The 19,354-nt window shown below is 36.9% G+C and overlaps 1 protein-coding gene across 1 annotated transcript in view; it reads left to right on the forward strand.

Moving 5' to 3' along the window:
• The first annotated feature begins 456 nt into the window (after positions 1–456).
• Positions 457–19,354, forward strand: part of LOC111504543 (dual specificity protein phosphatase 22) — a 28,250-nt gene continuing 9,352 nt past the window's right edge. The window contains exons 1-5 of the mRNA XM_074176721.1: positions 457–471; positions 2,592–2,708; positions 4,245–4,369; positions 10,328–10,499; positions 18,999–19,314. Coding sequence (XP_074032822.1) covers positions 457–471; positions 2,592–2,708; positions 4,245–4,369; positions 10,328–10,499; positions 18,999–19,314 — 745 coding nt within the window. The remainder of the gene's footprint in view (positions 472–2,591; positions 2,709–4,244; positions 4,370–10,327; positions 10,500–18,998; positions 19,315–19,354) is intronic.

The raw sequence follows: 19,354 nt of genomic DNA on the forward strand, positions 1-19,354 counted from the left end.
AATAGCTGTTTGATCTGTGGGCAGTTTCTCAAGACACCAGGTGTTGTTTTGTTCCAATGAGGCCATTTCTTCTTCCATAGCTCTTTTCCATTCTGTTTTGAAAGCACTAGACATTGCTTCAGAATACGTTTTTGGTTCATCGATAACAGCTGCCATTGCTATGTCATAATTTTCACGATATCTCAATGGTATATTGATGGAGGCTCGATTTCGAAGTTGAATACTGGATGGATTTTCTGTCGATTCATTATCAATGATTGAATCGTCCTGCTCGTGATCTTGATGAAAATCTGTTTCCATTTCATTGAGTTCTGCTGCAGGGTTCGTACTGTCTCTTCCTTGAAGTTCTAGGTATCCAAATTTGGGGCCGTTTTTTGCAACTATATTTTCGTTGAAGTTAACATTTCGCATAATTGAATTTTTTTTTGAAAGGTTATCTCATTTTTCTGTATAAAAATGGAGAAGTGGAAAGTCATTACCTTTCTTTTACAAAAACTATTTTCTCTTAAAAATATACCCGTTTCAATTTGATTTCGTTTACTTTTGGTAAACGGAAAATCTACACGTTTCCCTCGATAAACTTGCATATAAATGAAACCCACATTATTACTGCGACAAGTTATTATAAATGAAATTCTTTGAATGTGTATACGTGCACAGCTTTCCTAATTTTAATGAATCTTCACTCTCCGTTAGTAATTGCATGTTTTGCATATCATAGTTTCTGAAGTCAGTTATGTTTCTACAAACAACGAATAACAAAATGTATGACTAATGAAGCGTAGAAGGGCCACATATTTTTATAATTTGTTTCTCGGAAATTTCGAATTTAAAGTCGTAATTTCGACTACAAACCAAAAAGGCGATCAAATCTGAGTCAAATGCAAAGCGGTAATATTATAATGTGGTATCAGGATTATTTTAATTTTGCTTGAAAGTTGAAAGACATAATTCATAATATTAATAGTCGCAATAGTAATAGTCGAAATAGTCGAAGAGCTTGTACTAAAAATCCATCTTCTATCTTCAATCCCAACATTGTGTAGTATTAAGAGTATGTAGTTCAAGTAAACAATGAATTTATTTTTACCATTAATATGGAAGTGTCCAATCTCCATATAGTCTTTTTCAACTAAAATTACTTACTTTTTTAATCCTTTTCTATAATATTAGATACTTCTTCTTCAATTATCTCTATTACCTTCTAATCAAATTTTGATTGCAGGCATGTTAGGCGTACACATTCTCGAATCATCAGTCCACCCTTTCGTAACTGTGTCGTGTCATAGCAAGTTTCGTCCAAATAAAAAATTTGCCGTTGTTCTTGTCTATATTTAGTTATTTGTTGTAAGTATTTGTTGCGCAATTCCACTATTCTTCTGCTTTCCATAACTGCTTGACGTTTGTTTATTATTTTAAATCTAAATCCTAGTTTCTTCATTCAATTCTGAAAATTTTTGCCACAGTAGCTCACGTTATGGCCGAAAGTATCAACTTCTTCCTTATGATTTCAGTTGTAGGAAACTAATTGCTTTCGTAACAGTCGTATATTGTTTTTTCAATGATTTTATTACATGAACATTTGAAAGTTTTGGTAATCCTGTATCACACCTTGTCTTGCGTTCATAAGATTTGTTTTTGACTATTTTACGTATAGTTGAGAAAGGAATTTCGGTCAAATCCGATGTTTAAAATCTGTTTTAAAATCTGTTTTTCCGTTAACCAGCTGTCGCACCCCTACGAACGACAACCCTCAGAAGTCTAAACTTGTGCGAGCTAAGGATTAACGAGGTCTTACCTTTTAACGTGTGATTCCTAACACGGGTTGGACTATAGCAAATGAAAATCGATCGTTTAGACTAGGGCTTGAACCACCGACCAACAAGGCAGTCAATTTGAGTGAGTGAACAAAGCACCCACGTCGAACCACCTGGCTACCAACCGCCAGGTCGGCTGTAATAGTTTGTTTTCCTCGGAACCAAACTTGAGATGTAGGTTTTTATATACGTTGAAACATACTCTCTGTGTTTCAATATTCAAATGCATCCGAATCTTATTAACTGGTAACTCTTTTTCGCATTGTTCACCATCGTTATCGGAATCACTACACTGGAAAAAGTCTATCTGTTGTTATCACACTCGTTATTACTATTAGTACTTGTCCAAGGACACCACATTTTAAACAGATAACAAAACTTTTAAGTTATTATAACTGCACCAATATCGAATTTCAACATTCAAATTTTATGACTCTCCAGCCAATCATAAAACTAGGTTAGTAAAAATTATCCAATACGAACCGCCAATTCTTCAGTCCACGTGGACTAGTTGACAGTGGCTTCATTTCTATATATTGGTTTTTTTGGCCCTTGAGAGCGCTGAAACCTTTAAATATGCAAAATACCGTTTACTTCGACTATACCTCACTTTTCATGTGAAAGAAGTTGTTAATAAAGTGATTTTCTATTCCTATCTTTTATTTTTTATTCACTGAAATACCTTAGAAGCTGTAAATATTCACGTACACCACAAATCAAAGTGACTCATGAAAATTGAAATTCCTAACTTAACCTAACCTAACTTTCTTCTAGGTTTTGCCTGGACTCTACGTTGGAAATTACAGAGATTCCAAGGACGCTACACAGCTTCAAAAATACGGTATAACCCACATTCTAGCAATACACGACACTGCAAGAAGAATACATTCGGTGAGTACAGCTTTTATTGAGACAATAGTTTCACGCCCGGATATTCCATTTATCCTATCACGTATGATTTCTGAGAACAGCTCTACTTTCACCGATAAATTCATAAATTTTTTATGGAACACGTTTGGCTCTTCATTTTCGGCGCTCTGGAAATATTATCAGACTTTTTCACTTCGCACTCATTCGCAGTTACGGACATTGAAAATCTAACTGAATTCCATTTCAGGGTACAATTTAATCTTTGTGATGATAAAAAATACATTTATCATATTGTTAGTTTCTGTGATGTTTTTCACAAATTAACAACTTGAAAGTACTTTCAAAAAAATTTACTTCAATATCTCCTTTCAGTTAGTGGCAAACTATAGACACGATTTTCGGGCTTTTGGCCCAGCATCAGTGTGGTGCAGCCAAGTGCAAGGATGGACAACACTTGGTTGTCAAAAGAACTACAAATGCACGGAGCGATCAGCAGAAGCCAGCTGCACATTTGTAATTTCAGTTATCTGTATCTGTAGAGTAGGGAAGGTCAGTGTAGGCCCAGCGCACTTTCCAAGGCGTTGTCCTCCTAGGTCATCGTCCATCCTGTCCTTTCCAGAAAGGTGGACAGGTCTCTGGGAGACATCTCCTTTATATCGGCAGGTGTAGGCCAAGACTCGTCGAATACACACTCTTATTAACGATAACTCTGGACATTCGCATAGGACAGTTTCATCTTCTTGTTCACACATCCTGCATAGAGGTGTGTCCACTAGCTCCATATTGTGGAGGTGTTTCCTAAGCCGACAGTGGCCAGTCAGAAATTCTTTGGCGCCAGCTCCCCAGGGTCGTCTAGGGTGATCCTGGCAAGATTGAATTCTTTGATGTCATCCCATCTCTTTAGGGCTTTAGCATGGGTGTGACGTTTGGCTAGTTTTGCAATTGTCGAAGTCATCAGGCCGTGGGTGCCACCGGATCCTGAAATTCTTAGTCCAGCCGCTTCCTTGGCTAAAGAGTCGGCAATGCGATTACCTTTACTTATCTACCGAGGCTTTGGCTAAATCTTGGTGGCACTTTAGTACTAGCCCCGAGGTAACACGTTTTCTGTTCAAGACTAATATAGCTTGTCTGCTAACAGTGCAGATTGTTATGTTTTTGCCAGAAATTCCTTTCCTGATTATTTCTTTTGTGGCGATTGAGATACCAGCCAGTTCTGTTTGAACCACGCTGGTATTTTTCCCATTCCCCACTTATTCCTTAGGCCTAGTAATCTGGAGTCCACTCCAGATCGTGAGCCTTCTCTGGTTTTTGAGCCATCTGTATATATGCTTATTGCATGTATAGTATCTGACTCTGTGTGATTTCAGTTAATAGATCTAGTGTTCACAAGAATACTACTAACATCACCACTGAGGTAGCTATAGCTACCTGCGTGACAAAACCCCGAAACACGAGTCCATGGACATAGCACTCAAGAAAGTGGCAAACCATAGAGATTTCCATAAACTTTTTCATACAGATAGAAAGCAACAACAATACAAGATGTTTTGTTTTCAGGATAAACACTACCTATGTGTTAGCGCATCTGACACTCCTGATCAAAACTTAACTCAGTACTTCTCCCTCTGCAACGATTTTATCCATGCTGCCAGGCTTCGCGATGGAAACGTTCTGATTCACTGGTAAGAATGATTCAATTTCAAATTAAATGTAATTGATAATAAATAATTATTTGCGACATATAAAGTTCAAAAGTGATCAACATAGAGTCGAGAGTTGACATTGAGTCAATTTCCTATGACCCTATTGGACCCTTATGTTTTTTTATATGTAGGTTGTCCCCCTAGGTGGGAGTGTGCGATATTTCGTTAGAAAGATACACGTGTTTGAAGTTTGTTTTTTCCAGTAGTACTCTACCTGTTTGTTACTTCATCCAAGGTATAACCTAAAGCCTAGGATGATTTGATCGAATAATTTGATCGAAATTGACTTTACAAGAATCTGGTAGGTGTTGACATGGTTGTAAGGTTGCTGGATGATGAGATTTTAGTATATTTTGATGTATCTACATTAGTTTAAGTGTCCCCATATAAAAAATAATCGAATAGCTGAAGGATCATTTAAAAATAAATCAGCCCTGTGGGGGGGTATTCGAAGAGAATATTCATCTCTCACAAATTTGCATGGAACAGAACTGCTGCCAGTTGGCTAAATGTTTCTACAAGCAGCATGGAAAACCCCTTGCCTTCTTTCATGACTAATCTGTTTTGAGCACATATGAAGTGAAAGTGAGAGAGAAGAATTAAATTACTTTCCATGGACTAGTATTCAATATTTGGATAGTTTCCATTTTCGAGATAAAAAGGAAAAAGGTAGAAGAATTTGTGTCAATAACAGATCTCCAAATATAATATTCACATATGAAATTGAAAATAAAGAAGAGTTACCATTCCTGGACATAGGTGAAATATTATCACCTTCAGATATATCACACCATGGTTGAAAACAGAAAATGACGGGATTACATTTCTCAACCGTTAACTGGAAAGATATAATACGATACATTTTCCTCGTGGGTTCGCCAACACTGAACAATTGAACTCAACTGTATTTGGCTACCACAGTACAATAACTCTAACTGAACTTCAGGCAAATGCTCAAATATCTATCACCTCATCAGCTCACTTCGCACTACACTTTCCGAACTAGACTCTCTCCCACGGGGCGGTAATGCTTATATAACTCGACCGAACTGGAAACCGGTGGAACAGATCTCGAACAGTCGCGGCATTCTAGAAAGATCGGGAGAAACACAAGTGGTGCTAAGAGCGACCTTGACTAAGTCGCAGTCGATTGGCGAAGACCAGCGTCGGCCGACATCATTTTTTTTCAGGGGATAATCAACAACAATATCGAGAAAATAATTATTCAAAAAATAACTGAGAATAACGGGTATCCTCCAAACATAATGGGCGTAGGTTATTTAAAAAACAGACATTTCGAGTGTCATTGTACATTTACAAACTGATTGCTCGAAAAATTTAATTTGAAAGTGGTTACAATTATTCACTATTTTGACTACAATATGTAAAACTTACATTAGTTGAGAATTGCCGAAGATATTCTATAATGTGGATATATTCATGGCTGTCTATGGTTTTTTGAGAAATGTTTGTTAATAGTTTTTTTTTCAATCAGACTACATAATATATCTGTTTCATTAGTTTCTTTTCTATGAAATCAAGTATTTCAATTCGAAGGAAATCCAGCTGTTATTTGTTTGTATCTGCTTGAATAGAAAATATGTCAAGTGTAAATCCCCTGATACATCAATCTAATATAATTTAATATTCTTCAAACACTGAACATAACAATATAATTTTGCTTCGTCAAGTGACGCCAGCTAAAGTACCAATTTTATTGCAATCATTACATCGGGGCAATCGGGGTAAGATTACGCACATAATTGTAAAAGGACACTGTATCGGTAAATTCCAACATAATTAGCTTTGAAAGTAGGTATATTGGAGACAAATCGATTGTGCATGTGGTATTTAGACCATTTTTGAAAGTATTTAAATATACATATGTCAGAAAAAATTGAAGCAAGACACCAATAGTATGGTTTGCAAAAGTCACATATAAAACCGGTAACACTGCTCTTTCCACTGCACCTTTTTCGTCATCCACCATAACAAAACAAATGCTTGTTAACTTTTACGTCCACAGGTAAATATGTCAAAGCTATTTTTCGGGTTTGTTGGCCGTGGTCTGCAAGTTTTTGTGCCAAAAGTTACTTCTACGACTGCGTTAGACATCATCAAAGGTGAAGAGACAACGTACAGAATGCTCTAATTATACTAAGTATGAGCTATAAGCCCTTCACCCGTTACCCCATTATCTGTGAGAATGCCTCCTGCAGTTGTAGACGAAAAGTAAAAGACCACCACCAACAAACCTGAAAATGGCTGCTAAAAAACCAAACCTCCTTGCCACATCCAAATTTATAGAATAATACATGACATCTTGTTTGGTTGGATCATTGTGGATTCGCAATTAGCTCAAAGTTCTTTACAATATTCATTAACTGAGGTACTATTACATCTTTTCTTTTGATTGTCCGTTTGGGATTATTCTTGTTCTAATCTTTATTTTTTTATTTCCAGTTCAGTTCTCTTTATTCTAATTTCCGTAACATTTTCTTCACTAGCACTAGCATTAGAGTTGCTGTTATGGTCGATGCAAAGAGTTCTTAAAGAAACCATCGCCCAGATTCACGGAAGACCTGCTAAACTACAACCGTAAGGTTGTAAGGGTAGTGGTTGATCTACTAACGGGGCATAGCCGGCTCAAAATGCGGGAAATAAAAACCAGAGGCTGCCAGCTATATGTAAGGGTCAGTGTCAAGGCTATGGAGTTTCATCAAAGAGATCAAGCTAGACAATGAGCTCTAACAACCAAGGAGCATCACAATAGATCTGAAAAGGTTGCAGTGAATCAGGCCATGGGTTAGCTCCCCGACAATCTAATCTAATATCTGGTCACAGTTTATTACATATCAGAACGTCCTGTAACTAAATCCTAAAAAAACACTTCCGTGAAAGGTCCACCTCGAACTTCTACTAGTAACTTATGACGATCTTCTGACTTGGTAGGTCCTAACTCCTAACTCTTGATCTTCTCTGATAAGTAGGTAATGTTCTTCACCATAAAAATTCGAGAGGGGTAATAATACACAGATTTGGGGCAATACTACGTATGGCGTCCCATATGACGCTATGATTTATTTTCACCAGAATAAAATACAGAGCAAATCCAGGAAAGAAGATCTTCATGCTCATTAGATTGAACACAAGTACTAAAAGGTATAATAGTTTATATATACCCTTTTCAATTCAGACAAGATTCCAATGGCTGGGATTTATTCAAATAAGAGAATGAATGTCATTACGTACTGTCTCAAAATCTTATCCAAATTGGTGCTGTAGAGGCCGTACGGCAAGTATCTTACTTGTACCGAAACATCGTATGTCCACCAGTGAGGATGACAGTGTTCCATGTAAGTGAAATTTCACCTCTGTTATTTACTACGAGTAAGTTATGAACCCGAATTCCCTGACCCAGCATCACTCAGGGAAAGAGTTACATTCGCTGTTCCAGACACCACTACATGCTAAGTCGACAAAACCAAACTTATAAATTATTGTTAATTTAATTATCATGCATTCTTGTTACCTTGCTTGAACTGAACTGGATATTGAATTATATCCGACAGACATTTATGCAACATTCCTCACAAAGGCTAGTCTCGCAGATGTTTCTCGTTCATCTAGCAGCAGGACCATGCTGAAATTATTCAAGTAGATCACCTACAGACCTTCATGTTTACGGATAATGTTATGTTTATGTTTACTACTCTTGCCTTACAATAGTTCGTACAAATATCCGACGCGTACAATTCACCCGATTTCCCTACATTATCTATAGTATTTCCAACACCAATTGGAATATCACAGATAAGGAATTCCCGCCTCGACATAGGCGTCGGCATATCATTTTTCAGTGGTAGTTTTTCAGTTACTTATTCTCACAATCATAGCAATTGATCACCCCATGAAAAAGTTATCTCAACTGAATTTTTCCACCATGGGTAATTATGAAAAACTTCGAAATTTAAGGTAGTTGATTTCCGAGTCGAAAACTCTAAAATACAATAAAAACACAAATAATCACACAGAATTCTCGTCAAACATATATTTACAAAATAATAGAAGCCAACAAAATTTGCATTGCATGGTCAATGGCATCCCCTATTTCAATGACTCGAAGAATTGTTGAACGAGATAGTTTCGTTAACTCGCATATTCTATTCACAATAGCATTCTGTGAAGTGTGACAGTTTTCCTTCTTCAAGCATTCATGAATATTTAAAATTACTCGCTGAACTTGAACATGTAAGTCCTTATTTTCAAATTCCGGATCCCTGTCGATTGACACAGATTCCTCACTTTTTCTAGAGATCAATTATCCCAACACCAAACTGATATTTTTGCACTCGACGCGAGTTTCGCTAACAAGGTTAGCATCTTCAGGAGAAGCAAATTGATACTAAATCTAAAGACAAGGGTTAGCTGTTTATATACCTAAAGTTTTTTGGTCCGATGTGGACTTTGTTTGTTAAATGATGATTATCCCAATAGATTTTTTGGTAATTAACTAGTGGAACCACTACCTGCAAATTAATTTGTCCGCTTTTTAATCTATTGTTGACAAATTGTTTGGTAATTAGCTAGTGGTTTCACTAGTTAATTACCGAAAAATCAATTAGAATAATCATCATTTAACAAACAAAGTCCACATCGGACCAAAAAACTTTAGGTATATAAACAGCTAACCCTTGTCTTCAGATTCAGTATCAATTTGCTTCCGCTAACCTTGTTAGCATCTTCAGGAGAAGATACGAAGATTAACGGAAAACAGATTTTTTTAGCGAAACGCGCGTCGAGTGCAAAAATATCAGTTTGGTGTTAAGGTAATTGATCTCTAGAAAAAGTTTTCAAAAATCGGTTTACAAAACCACTCACTACCTCACCTAACCCCACGAACATACGGCACTGATAAAGAAATATTGTGAAACCGACAAAAAATTAGTATTCATCCAGTCCAGCTAGTCAAGCCTTTATTCCTCAACTACATTTGATAGCACGTTTACTAACTATCTGGGCAACTAAGGGCCACAGGCAAGAAATGTGTATGACTGTACTCTTATTTTTATTGCCGTTCCAATTGGGAATGGATAGACTATACACCAAAGTGAAATACGACAAAATTGGTTCAGTCGTTATACTATTCCAAGAAAGTATTGATCCTGCAAAGTAGAAATAACTGATTTCATTGTATTGAATAAAACACCGCATGCAAAACGGGAGGGCCAACAACTTTTATATTTGGAGATAAAATCGCCGACCGAAAGTCAAGGTCAATGTACCCATTTTTGAAAGCGGTGGTCATTTCGAGGCAATCAATCCGACATTGGGGGTTTGTTACGAGGGTAGCAGGAATAACAAACAGATAAAATGTATTATCAAAGATGGTTCCAGCTTTACAAAATGTTATTTATTTTTAAGATGAAAAGAGCTCTAAACTTTCGCCATGGGAGAGAATAAACAATTTGACGTTTTTGTATATCAGAACAAACTCTGTCACATCCATGGACCTAGTCTGTATCATTTAAATGAATTGAGAGTAAGATAGGTACATGAACGTTACCCTGAAGCACACCGAAAACGGAATAGTATGGAGATGAAAGAGCCTTATTAATGTTAGTTGTCTACTCAGATTGGGCTAGAGCGATGAGGCGATAGACATTTGAGTATTAGTCTGAAGTTCAGTTAAAGATTTTGTGTTGTATTGACAGTGTGGTGGTAAAATAAAGTTGAGTCTAATTGTACAGTGTGGTCAATTATTGTCGAACCTACGGGAAAAACGAAACAATACAGATGGCGAAGATATATCACAGGAAAGGTACTTGATCAAAGTGTGACGCCTGTCATCTTAAACTAAATAATAATTTGGTACCTGTGTACCCAATTTTCACCACTTATAGAGAATGTTAAGGTAAACTCATCTAATTTTTTTAGTTTGGCCGGAATGTCTAGAAGCGTAACAGTAGCAGTGGCTTACATAATGAGTGTTACCACTTTGAACTGGAAGGAAGCTCTCAAAGTTGTCCGAGCTGGAAGATCCGTTGCTAACCCGAATTTGGGATTTCAAAAGCAGTTAGAAGAATTTGAATGTACTCGATTGTTAGAGGTAAGTCACGAAATATATTCATAATAATAATAATAAATAAGCAAGGATGCCTACCTAACACCTGAGGTCTTTACTGAGTCACGCTACCACATCCCAACAGCTGGTGCAATCCGGACCGGCAGCTCTGGAAGATTCGCAAAGAAGAACAATACTCTCCCTCCTTGGGTCTACCATCCAGTAGATCCAAGACTCGGTTCCTAGAATGCGATCCGCTTGGTCAGAGGCAGAGGTGGGGCCCCTAACGATGACTTGCTCACCGATATGAACTCTGGCAATGACAATATACGCTAGAGTGGACGCTTTAGTTAAGGGATAGCCTCATGTATTGCTATAAGAGTAACAAGTTCGCGCAAATAGGGTACATGGCGAGAATGCATACTCTGTGGTGTGGAACACATCCGGAACATACCGCCTTTTCCACCCAAATTCTTAGAGATTATGTATATCATCTTTGGCGGCAGAGCTGAATCTCGAATCTCAAGATCTTGCCAGCTTGTCGCACTAATGCAGGAATCTTGGCCGGTCATTCTTATCTCAATACTCCTGCTCAAGGCATATGATTCTTGGACTCCACGATCACAGAAGTACACCGCGGGGTGGGGAATGATCTTTGATTGATGATGCTGGCACGCTTCCTCGAATATATCGGGGCCTCGAGAACAAGGCCCGTCGAGGTCAACCTTTGGGGAAATAATAATAATAAAAGTACATTTAATCATAAATGATAACCAGATTTTAACGATACCAATCAGTTGGCGTTTTCGAGGTTAGAATATACTCAATTGTATTTTGCTGGCCAAGGCCTTCTTGCCTCAGGAATATTTCTTTGAAACTTATTGATAGCAAGATTTTAAAGGCTAATGAAAACAACTCAATGCAACTTTTCCAGGAGGTAAATTTTACTTATGATTTTTCGTTGTATTTTGCTAACCAAGCTTCTCGTGGAGGAATATTTCGATAAATATTCTGCCAATCCCCAAGAATGTTTGAAAGCGGTATATTGCTTTTCGTCGTGATATTTGTGGCATAAATATGATATGTTTTGTTGGACAGATTAGTTGGCGTATGGTGTATTTTGATATACCTTCTAGTCAGTAAAATATTTTCTCTCCCCTGTATGTGTGAGTCAATCCGAATAAAGAAACTTCAGGTTAGTTAATCTACTTCGAATGGAAATCTGATTGACATGAAACAGAGTTTTCGTACACGCGATATTGAACATCGAGGGAAGTTACCATAATTAAATAATCGCCGTTGGGTTTTGCAAATTTAATAAGAGCCAGGGGTAAACGCGAAAACTGTATTTTCACATTCCATACGTTGAATACTTTTTTGATAACTGAAAATTCAGCCAGTATTCAGATTCGAATATTTAGGATGAACACAATTCAAGACCATAATAAAGGAAAAATAAAATTCTACTCAAAATTTGAGAAAGTCAATATTTTACGATAGCGTTCATATGTTATCCGAAACGGTGCTCAGTGGTTGGAAACCCAAGCACTTTCCAAAGGCGAAAACCCACCAAAATGAAGACCATCGTTACTATAGTGGTCAGCGGCTGGTGTGATTCAAGAGTGTCTCCAATGCTGCTGTTAGTCTAGCTTTCATTTCTCCCATTATTTCCACACAAGCAAGTCTTCACACTTTGCCTTATTTGTTAATTGTAGTAGCTTTATTCATTTTCGGCCACCAAAGCAAAGAAGCATATAGTATCATGGTAACCACCATCATGTCTGATTTCAGCCCACCTGTCTTCTGGTAAGTACGTCTTACTAGCATCAGTGCTAACTCCGTATTTCTTTTTATCCCGTATAAATGTTGGTTCTATATTTCTTTGGAATCTAGTATTACTCACAGATATTCAACCATACCGACAGTTGTATCAGATCACCTCGATCCTAGTCCATCTTATCTAGTTATTCTTCCACGACTAATTTTGTTTTAGTATGCAGAATCCACTGCATATGTCCCTTGACTATCTTAATATATTTGGCCTGGATTAGGATGACTCGTTAGCAAAGCCCAGAATTTTATTTCCATCATGCTTCAGACAACGTAGTAACTCGCCCATAACACTACCAATTTTGTTTCTCCCATAATGGTCATGTATATCAATCTGTTGTCTTCTGGTAACATACCTGCCATTTTCGTATATTGGTCTAGACCAGGGGTCTCCAAACTTTGAAGCCTTCGGGCCATAATGATTTTTTCAGTTTGTTCCAAGGGCCAGTTTCTGCCCTTAACTATATTTCTAGACTAGGATAGTCGCAAAGTGAGTGACCTAAGCAAACTTACCCTTTTTCTGCATTTCAATTATTATTGTGTATTGTGACACTTACCGACATCTAGTGGCGAGTAGTGGTACTATGTACTATCCAGTTCAGCTACCCGCTAGGTGGCATTAGGCGTAATTAAATATTTGGAATTACCGCGTTGGTTCGAGAAAGTTCTGGTTCTAGCTAGTGTATTCCGATCACCTTGAGATGACAGTAATAATTGCATATAAAAAGGCTAGCGGCGCAACTGCGAGTTAGTCTGCGTAGGGAAGCGAAGTAAGCGAAACTGTCCATTGTGAAATAAAGTAACACCCGTCAATAAAAGTATTTTGATTTGACTAATCGTTTTTATGTGTGATTTGTTAGTATGGAAAAGAAGCGAAAAATCGACAGTGAATGCAGAACGTTCCAAGAAAAATGGAACTTTCAGTATTTTGTGATTGAGTCCAGTAATAAGGCGCTATGTTTAATTTGTAATGAAACCATAGCTGTTCTCAAAGACTATAACATTTAACGACACTATGAATCGAAACATCTTCAAAGTTACTCCAAGTATACAGGAAGTTTGCGGAAGGAAAAATTTGAAGCTTTGAAACGCGGACTCCAATCGCAGCAATCTCTGTTTACCAAAGCGAATACTGAACAAGAGTCTGCAACTCGCGCCAGCTTTCGTGTGGCTCTTGAAATCGGAAAACGTGGCAAACCATTCACTGATGGAGAAATGATAAAAGAATGCTTGATTGCAGTAGCCGAAGAAATATGCCCCGAAAAGGTAAATTTATTTAAAAGTGTCAGTTTGTCAGCAAACACCGTGGCTCGGAGGGTGCAAGACATCGCAGAAAATATATCATCTCAACTGTCTGACAAAAATGGACATCATGAGTGGTTTTCTCTAGAATTGGATGAGTCAAAGGATGTATCAGATACTGCTCAGGTGTTTATTTTCATTCGCGGAGTAGATAAAAGCTATGAAGTGTATGAAGAACGTCTTGATATTGATAGTATTCACGGCACGACAACTGGGGCAGATATTTTTAAGGGAGTTGAAAATGCCATCAACAAAAAGAACCTTCGATGAAGAAATTTGAAATCTATAACAACTGATGGAGGCAAAAATATGTATGGTAAAAATAAAGAGGAGTGGTTTGCATTTGTCTCAAAGGCTGTAGAAAATGATGGTGGTTCAAAACCATTAGTCTTACATTGTGTCATTCATCAACAGTCCTTGTGCGGAAAATGTTTGGATATGTCTGAAGTTCTAAAACCAGTCATATCAGTTGTTAACTTCATCAGATCCACTGGGCTGAATCACCGACAATTCCGCGAGTTTATTCAACAGATTGGAGAAAATGATTTACCATATCATACTGCCGTACGCTGGCTTAGTTGCTAAAAAGTCCTTAAGCGCTTTTTTGAACTTCGAGCAGAGATCGAAATTTTTTTAAATGAGAAGCAGCGCCCTTTTTGCCGATTTAGAAAATAGTGAATGGATGTGGAAGTTAGCCTTCTATGTCGATTTGACAAATCATATGAACGAACTGAATTTGAGATTGCAAAGAGAAAATCAGCTTCTCCTTGATTTATACACGAATATCAAATCCTTCAGGCAGAAAATAATACTATTTCAATGGCAATTACGTAAAAAATGTTTCGCACATTTTGAAACATGTGAAATATTCAGCCACACTACAGAGACTGAATTTCCCGTCAATTTTGCCATCGAAACTTTGAGTGCTTTGAAGAGAAATTTTGATACTCGTTTTTCAGATTTTGATGTCATTGCGAATGAAATTAAGCTTTTTCAAAATCCTTTTGATTCTGACATTGAAACCCTGGCTCCGGAAGTCCAAATGGAAATTATTGATTTACGGTGCAGTGATATGCTTAAGAACAAATATCAAAATTCATCTTTGTTGGAATTTTATAAGAGTCTTCCACTGGAACAATTTGATAATTTGCATAAATTTGCTCGTGGGTTGTTTTCTGTTTTTGGTAATACTTATGTGAGAAAACGTTTTCCAAGATGAAGTACACAAAGAATGTTTACAGATCTCAATTAACCGATGAGCATCTTAAATCTCTTTCGATAATTGGTACAAGTAAAATTGATCCACAACTACAAAGTATTGTCGGTGGAAAATCACAACTACATAAATCTCATTAGTGTTTTTGTTTTACTGTGAATCATTTCAATTATTTGTTAGTTATTTATATGCTTAAACTTAGATACTTAAGTTAAGTTTTCTTTGTCATCATTTCTGTCGTTAAGTTTTACCTTGCAACTAAATAAAACCGAGTAATTATCATTCTGTGTTTTCTTCTTCAACTTATCACAGCAATAGTAACAACAATTTCGCGGTCCGTTTGCGGACCGCGAAAGATCGAACCTCGGACTGCCAATACAAGTATAAATTGATACGTAGATTCTGACTCTATCCTACTTGAATATGAGAGGGTATACTATACTTTCATACATACCATACTATACCTTCATTAATTGAAATAATATTTTTGAACTTAAGAGTTACAAGAAAATGGAAAATTAATATGTGATATGATACAAAGCGTGTCTGTTTTTCGTCGCAAGCTGAATATCTTTGAAAAAGATATTGCAAGACAAGAATTTATTCATTTTCCGACAGTTCTTGAATATGATTAGAACTTTGAAGAAAACATTGCAGTGTTTAAAAAATTTCTGACCGATCTTAGGAACGAATTTGCTACAAAATTCCAAGACTTTGCAGAGATGGGCAAGCTACCTCCGTTTCTAACCTAAATCGCCATCTGAAGTTGAATTAGCGGCAGAATGGACAGATGTGGCTGCCAAGTTGTTCAATCTGTCAAAGCCATCACTTCAAATATAGATAATTGATTTACAAATTTATAAACGGTATCCACTGAACAATTTTGGACCAAGAATATCCCAGAAAAATATGAAAATTGTAAGAAACACTTTCGCAAACATGAATTTTTTGAAAAACAAATATCGTTCGAGATTAACGAACGCACACCTAGAAGACAGACTTCGAATTTTCTGTTCCTCTCGAAAACCAAACTATAAAAAAATGGCTCAAGACCCTCTGTGTAGTTTCTCACATTTACTTCAGGCCTTGCGTTTTACAATTCAGAATTTGATTTGAAACCAAAATAATACATAGGAAGCACTTAAATATCATGAGTTGTTTTTTTCTGGACCTCGTTAAAATTTTCTCACAGTATCTGGACCCCACCTAAAACTATTTGCTGGCCCCTGGTCTAGAGTTTAGATGCAGTGGTCTATTAGCCAATCATACGTCCCCAAGTCTCAATACTTTTGCCTAGTTCTGTACGATATTTACAGTTCTCTGAATGACGGTTGCTCTGAAGTTCACAGGCAGTTCGTGGAATATGAAGTTCCGGTCCCTCTTGAAAAATATTGGATAAATGCCACCTGGTCCCGGCAAATGTTTCAATCAGTTTACCATTTTTGCATCTTATCCATCATATAGTTACTAATCTGAGAAAGTGTCACAAGAGAAGACCTCTTACAGACACCCCTCTTGTTTCACTGTTCTCTCCATTCCTTTAAGAAAACATGTTCATAGTCTGCAGGTGAAGGTTTTGAAAACCTCGTCCATTTATAAACTTCACATCTATAGTCTATTTCAAAAGAGTGTAGAGTAATAAATCATGAAGTGTCATAAAATTTGCCTGAATTTCGTTGTCGTCCATGGGCGTAGGCAAATCTTAGGATTATTAAACTTAATAATTAAAGTAAATTAAAAATTACAGACATAGATAATAATAAAAGGCCATTTTTGGGAAGTAATTTGGTCTAAAACTAAGTACCTACATGTATTTAGGTAAGTAAAATTTCTTAAAAAAAGATTAAGATTAATTTTAGTGGTTCTTGTAAACTTATTTAATATGAAATTTGGGTTCATATACTTGAGCATGATTTCTCAAAAAAGGGTTAACACTTAGTTCCGAGGTGCCATGTCATTATAATAATCCCTTTTTGACCCTGCCCACCAATCATGCAATACCTATTAAACCCAGGTAATTAAGAAAAAGGGTTCAAATATATTGTAATGGTGTCTTAAACATTCGAGTTATAATAGTAATTGTTACTACACCAATTAAACGTACAGTGATATTGTGATATAGAAATAGTGAAAAAGTTATAAAATGGGGACATTTACTCCAAAGAAAAGAAGTGTAAAAAATTCTCCGCTATCTGTTTGCGAAAAAGTTATAATTTTAAATGTATATGATTGCATAAAACACGATCACCCTAGTTGTCTGTGCAAGAAAGTGTTGAGCGATGTGCCCGAATGACTGGAATTGGACAGTCCACGATTTTTAAATTATTGCGAGAAAGAAAGATATCAGGCCAGGTAAGTCCATGCAAGAGAAAATCAGGAAGACCAATAAAAATCTTAGATGAAGACACCAAATGTGACATTCGAAGAAAAGTTCATTCGTTTTATTTTAAAAAGGAAATACCCACTCTTGAAAAAATATTTATCGAGATAAGCCAAGATAACGATATTCCTTTGATATCCAGAAAACTTTTATGGAAAACTTTAAAAAGTATGAATTTTGCCTGGGAAAAGCACAATCGAAAGGCACTATTACTGGAAAGTGATGAAATTGTTTGCTGGAGACGAAAATATTTGACAACTATAAAGCAGTACCGCAGAGAGCAAAAGAAAATTTTTTATCTTGATGAGACGTGGATAAACGAAGGTTATATAGTCAAAAAAATGTGGCAAGATAAAAATATAACAAGTTCTCGCCAAGCTTTCATAGAAGGCCTTTCGACGGGTATTAAAGTGCCTTCGGGAAAAGGGAAGAGGCTTATAATTGCTCACATTGGAAGCGAAGACGGATTTTTAAAAGAAGGTTTGTTAAGCTTTGAGTCGTGCCGGACGGGAGATTATCATGAGGACATGAATTCGGATGTCTTCGAAGACTACTTCGGGGAAATGTTAAAATTTCTTTCAGCTGATTCGGTCGTGGTTATGGATAATGCAAGCTACCATTCAAGGCGCTTAGAGAAGGTACCAACTTCAGCTTGGAGAAAGCAAGAAATTATTAACTGGCTGTCAAATAAAGGTATTCAGTTTGAGACGAATTCAGTAAAGAAGGAACTACTAGCCATAGTAAAACAACATAAATCTCGCTTCATGAAATATGCCGTAGAAGATGTAGCAGAAAAGTATAAAGTAACTGTGCTGCGCCTACCGCCATATCATTGCGAATTAAATCCTATAGAACTTATATGGGCACAAGTTAAAGGATATGTTGCAAGGCACAATACCACATTTAAAATGAAAGATGTCAAGGTATTGTTTGATCAAGCCATTATGGAAATCACATCAGAAAACTGGCAAAAAGCAATCCAGCATGTTTTAAAAGAGGAAGATAAAATGTGGGAACTGGACAACTTGGTCGATCAGGTGGTTGACCCTATAATTATAACACCAGGGGATGATGACAGTTCTTCGGATGAAGACTATACTGATGTAGAATAATTTAATTGAATTGTAAATATACTGTAGCGGGATAAGCAATCTGGACAGAGACCAGTGTATCAGTGACAGTGACACTTTTGCTTAGGTTAGGGTTTAGAATTAAGGGTAGTCTGAATAATTATTTTCTCGGAAGGTTCTCGAAAATTGTACCTAGTAATCTCTAGAACATTCAATTAGGGTATAAATAGAGTGTTGTTAAACGTTAAGGGAAGTTCACAGTTTTAGTATTGTTCAAGTGTCAAATTGTAATAACGTATCCAGTAAAGTTCTTGTCGTTTTTGTGAATAAATTGATTTAAAGTCCCCACAAGTGTTTCATTACGTAAAGTTCGTTCGTGTGTGTTTGTGAGTATTTCCCGATTTCGGTTCGTATATATTTTATTGTTACATTTTATATTTTTTTAATAACACTGTTCTGCTGTATTAAATTTTTATTTCCTTTAATATAATTTTTATGAATGCATATTCTTTTGGCAATTATCCCACTAGCGCGCCTCTGGCTCAGTATTTATCCGTCGATAACAATGGACAAATCCCTTAAAACAGGGTGATACCTACCTGCTCTTTATGAAACGACATAATTTTGCAATGCGGACTAGGGAAGTGACAGAATTTATTGACGGATCACCCTGTAGCGCTTTTGAATACTTAATGAGATTTTATTACTCTACACTCTTTTGAAATAGACTATAAATATATTTACAGGAAAGAAGGCGTCTAAAGGAACGCTACCCGAGTCTTGCCTTAATCTACAAGGATCAGGAACAGTGCGCTCTTATGCTCAATAACTACGAGGAACTGTTGCAGTCTCGAACAATTTGTGAAGGAAGATGTGCCTTAGGTGAACAGTGCCCCACGGGGGTGTGCAGATCGGGAAGTACACAGAAGCGCACGAGGAGAAGAAGCAGTAGGTCGCAATCCGAAATGAGGAGGAGTCCGAGCACAACCAGCACAAATAGCACCTCAAGCACAAGCAGCAGCAGGCCTCGATCTGGTCCGGCAGGACTTCGTAGCTATACAGGTATAGTATCACACAAGCCATTAGGGAAAAGTTGAAGAGC

Source organism: Leptinotarsa decemlineata, unplaced genomic scaffold, assembly GCF_025532065.1.
Source record: "Leptinotarsa decemlineata unplaced genomic scaffold, Ldec_3_MD MMD2_tig00002082_RagTag_RagTag, whole genome shotgun sequence".
Lineage (NCBI taxonomy): Eukaryota > Metazoa > Arthropoda > Insecta > Coleoptera > Chrysomelidae > Leptinotarsa > Leptinotarsa decemlineata.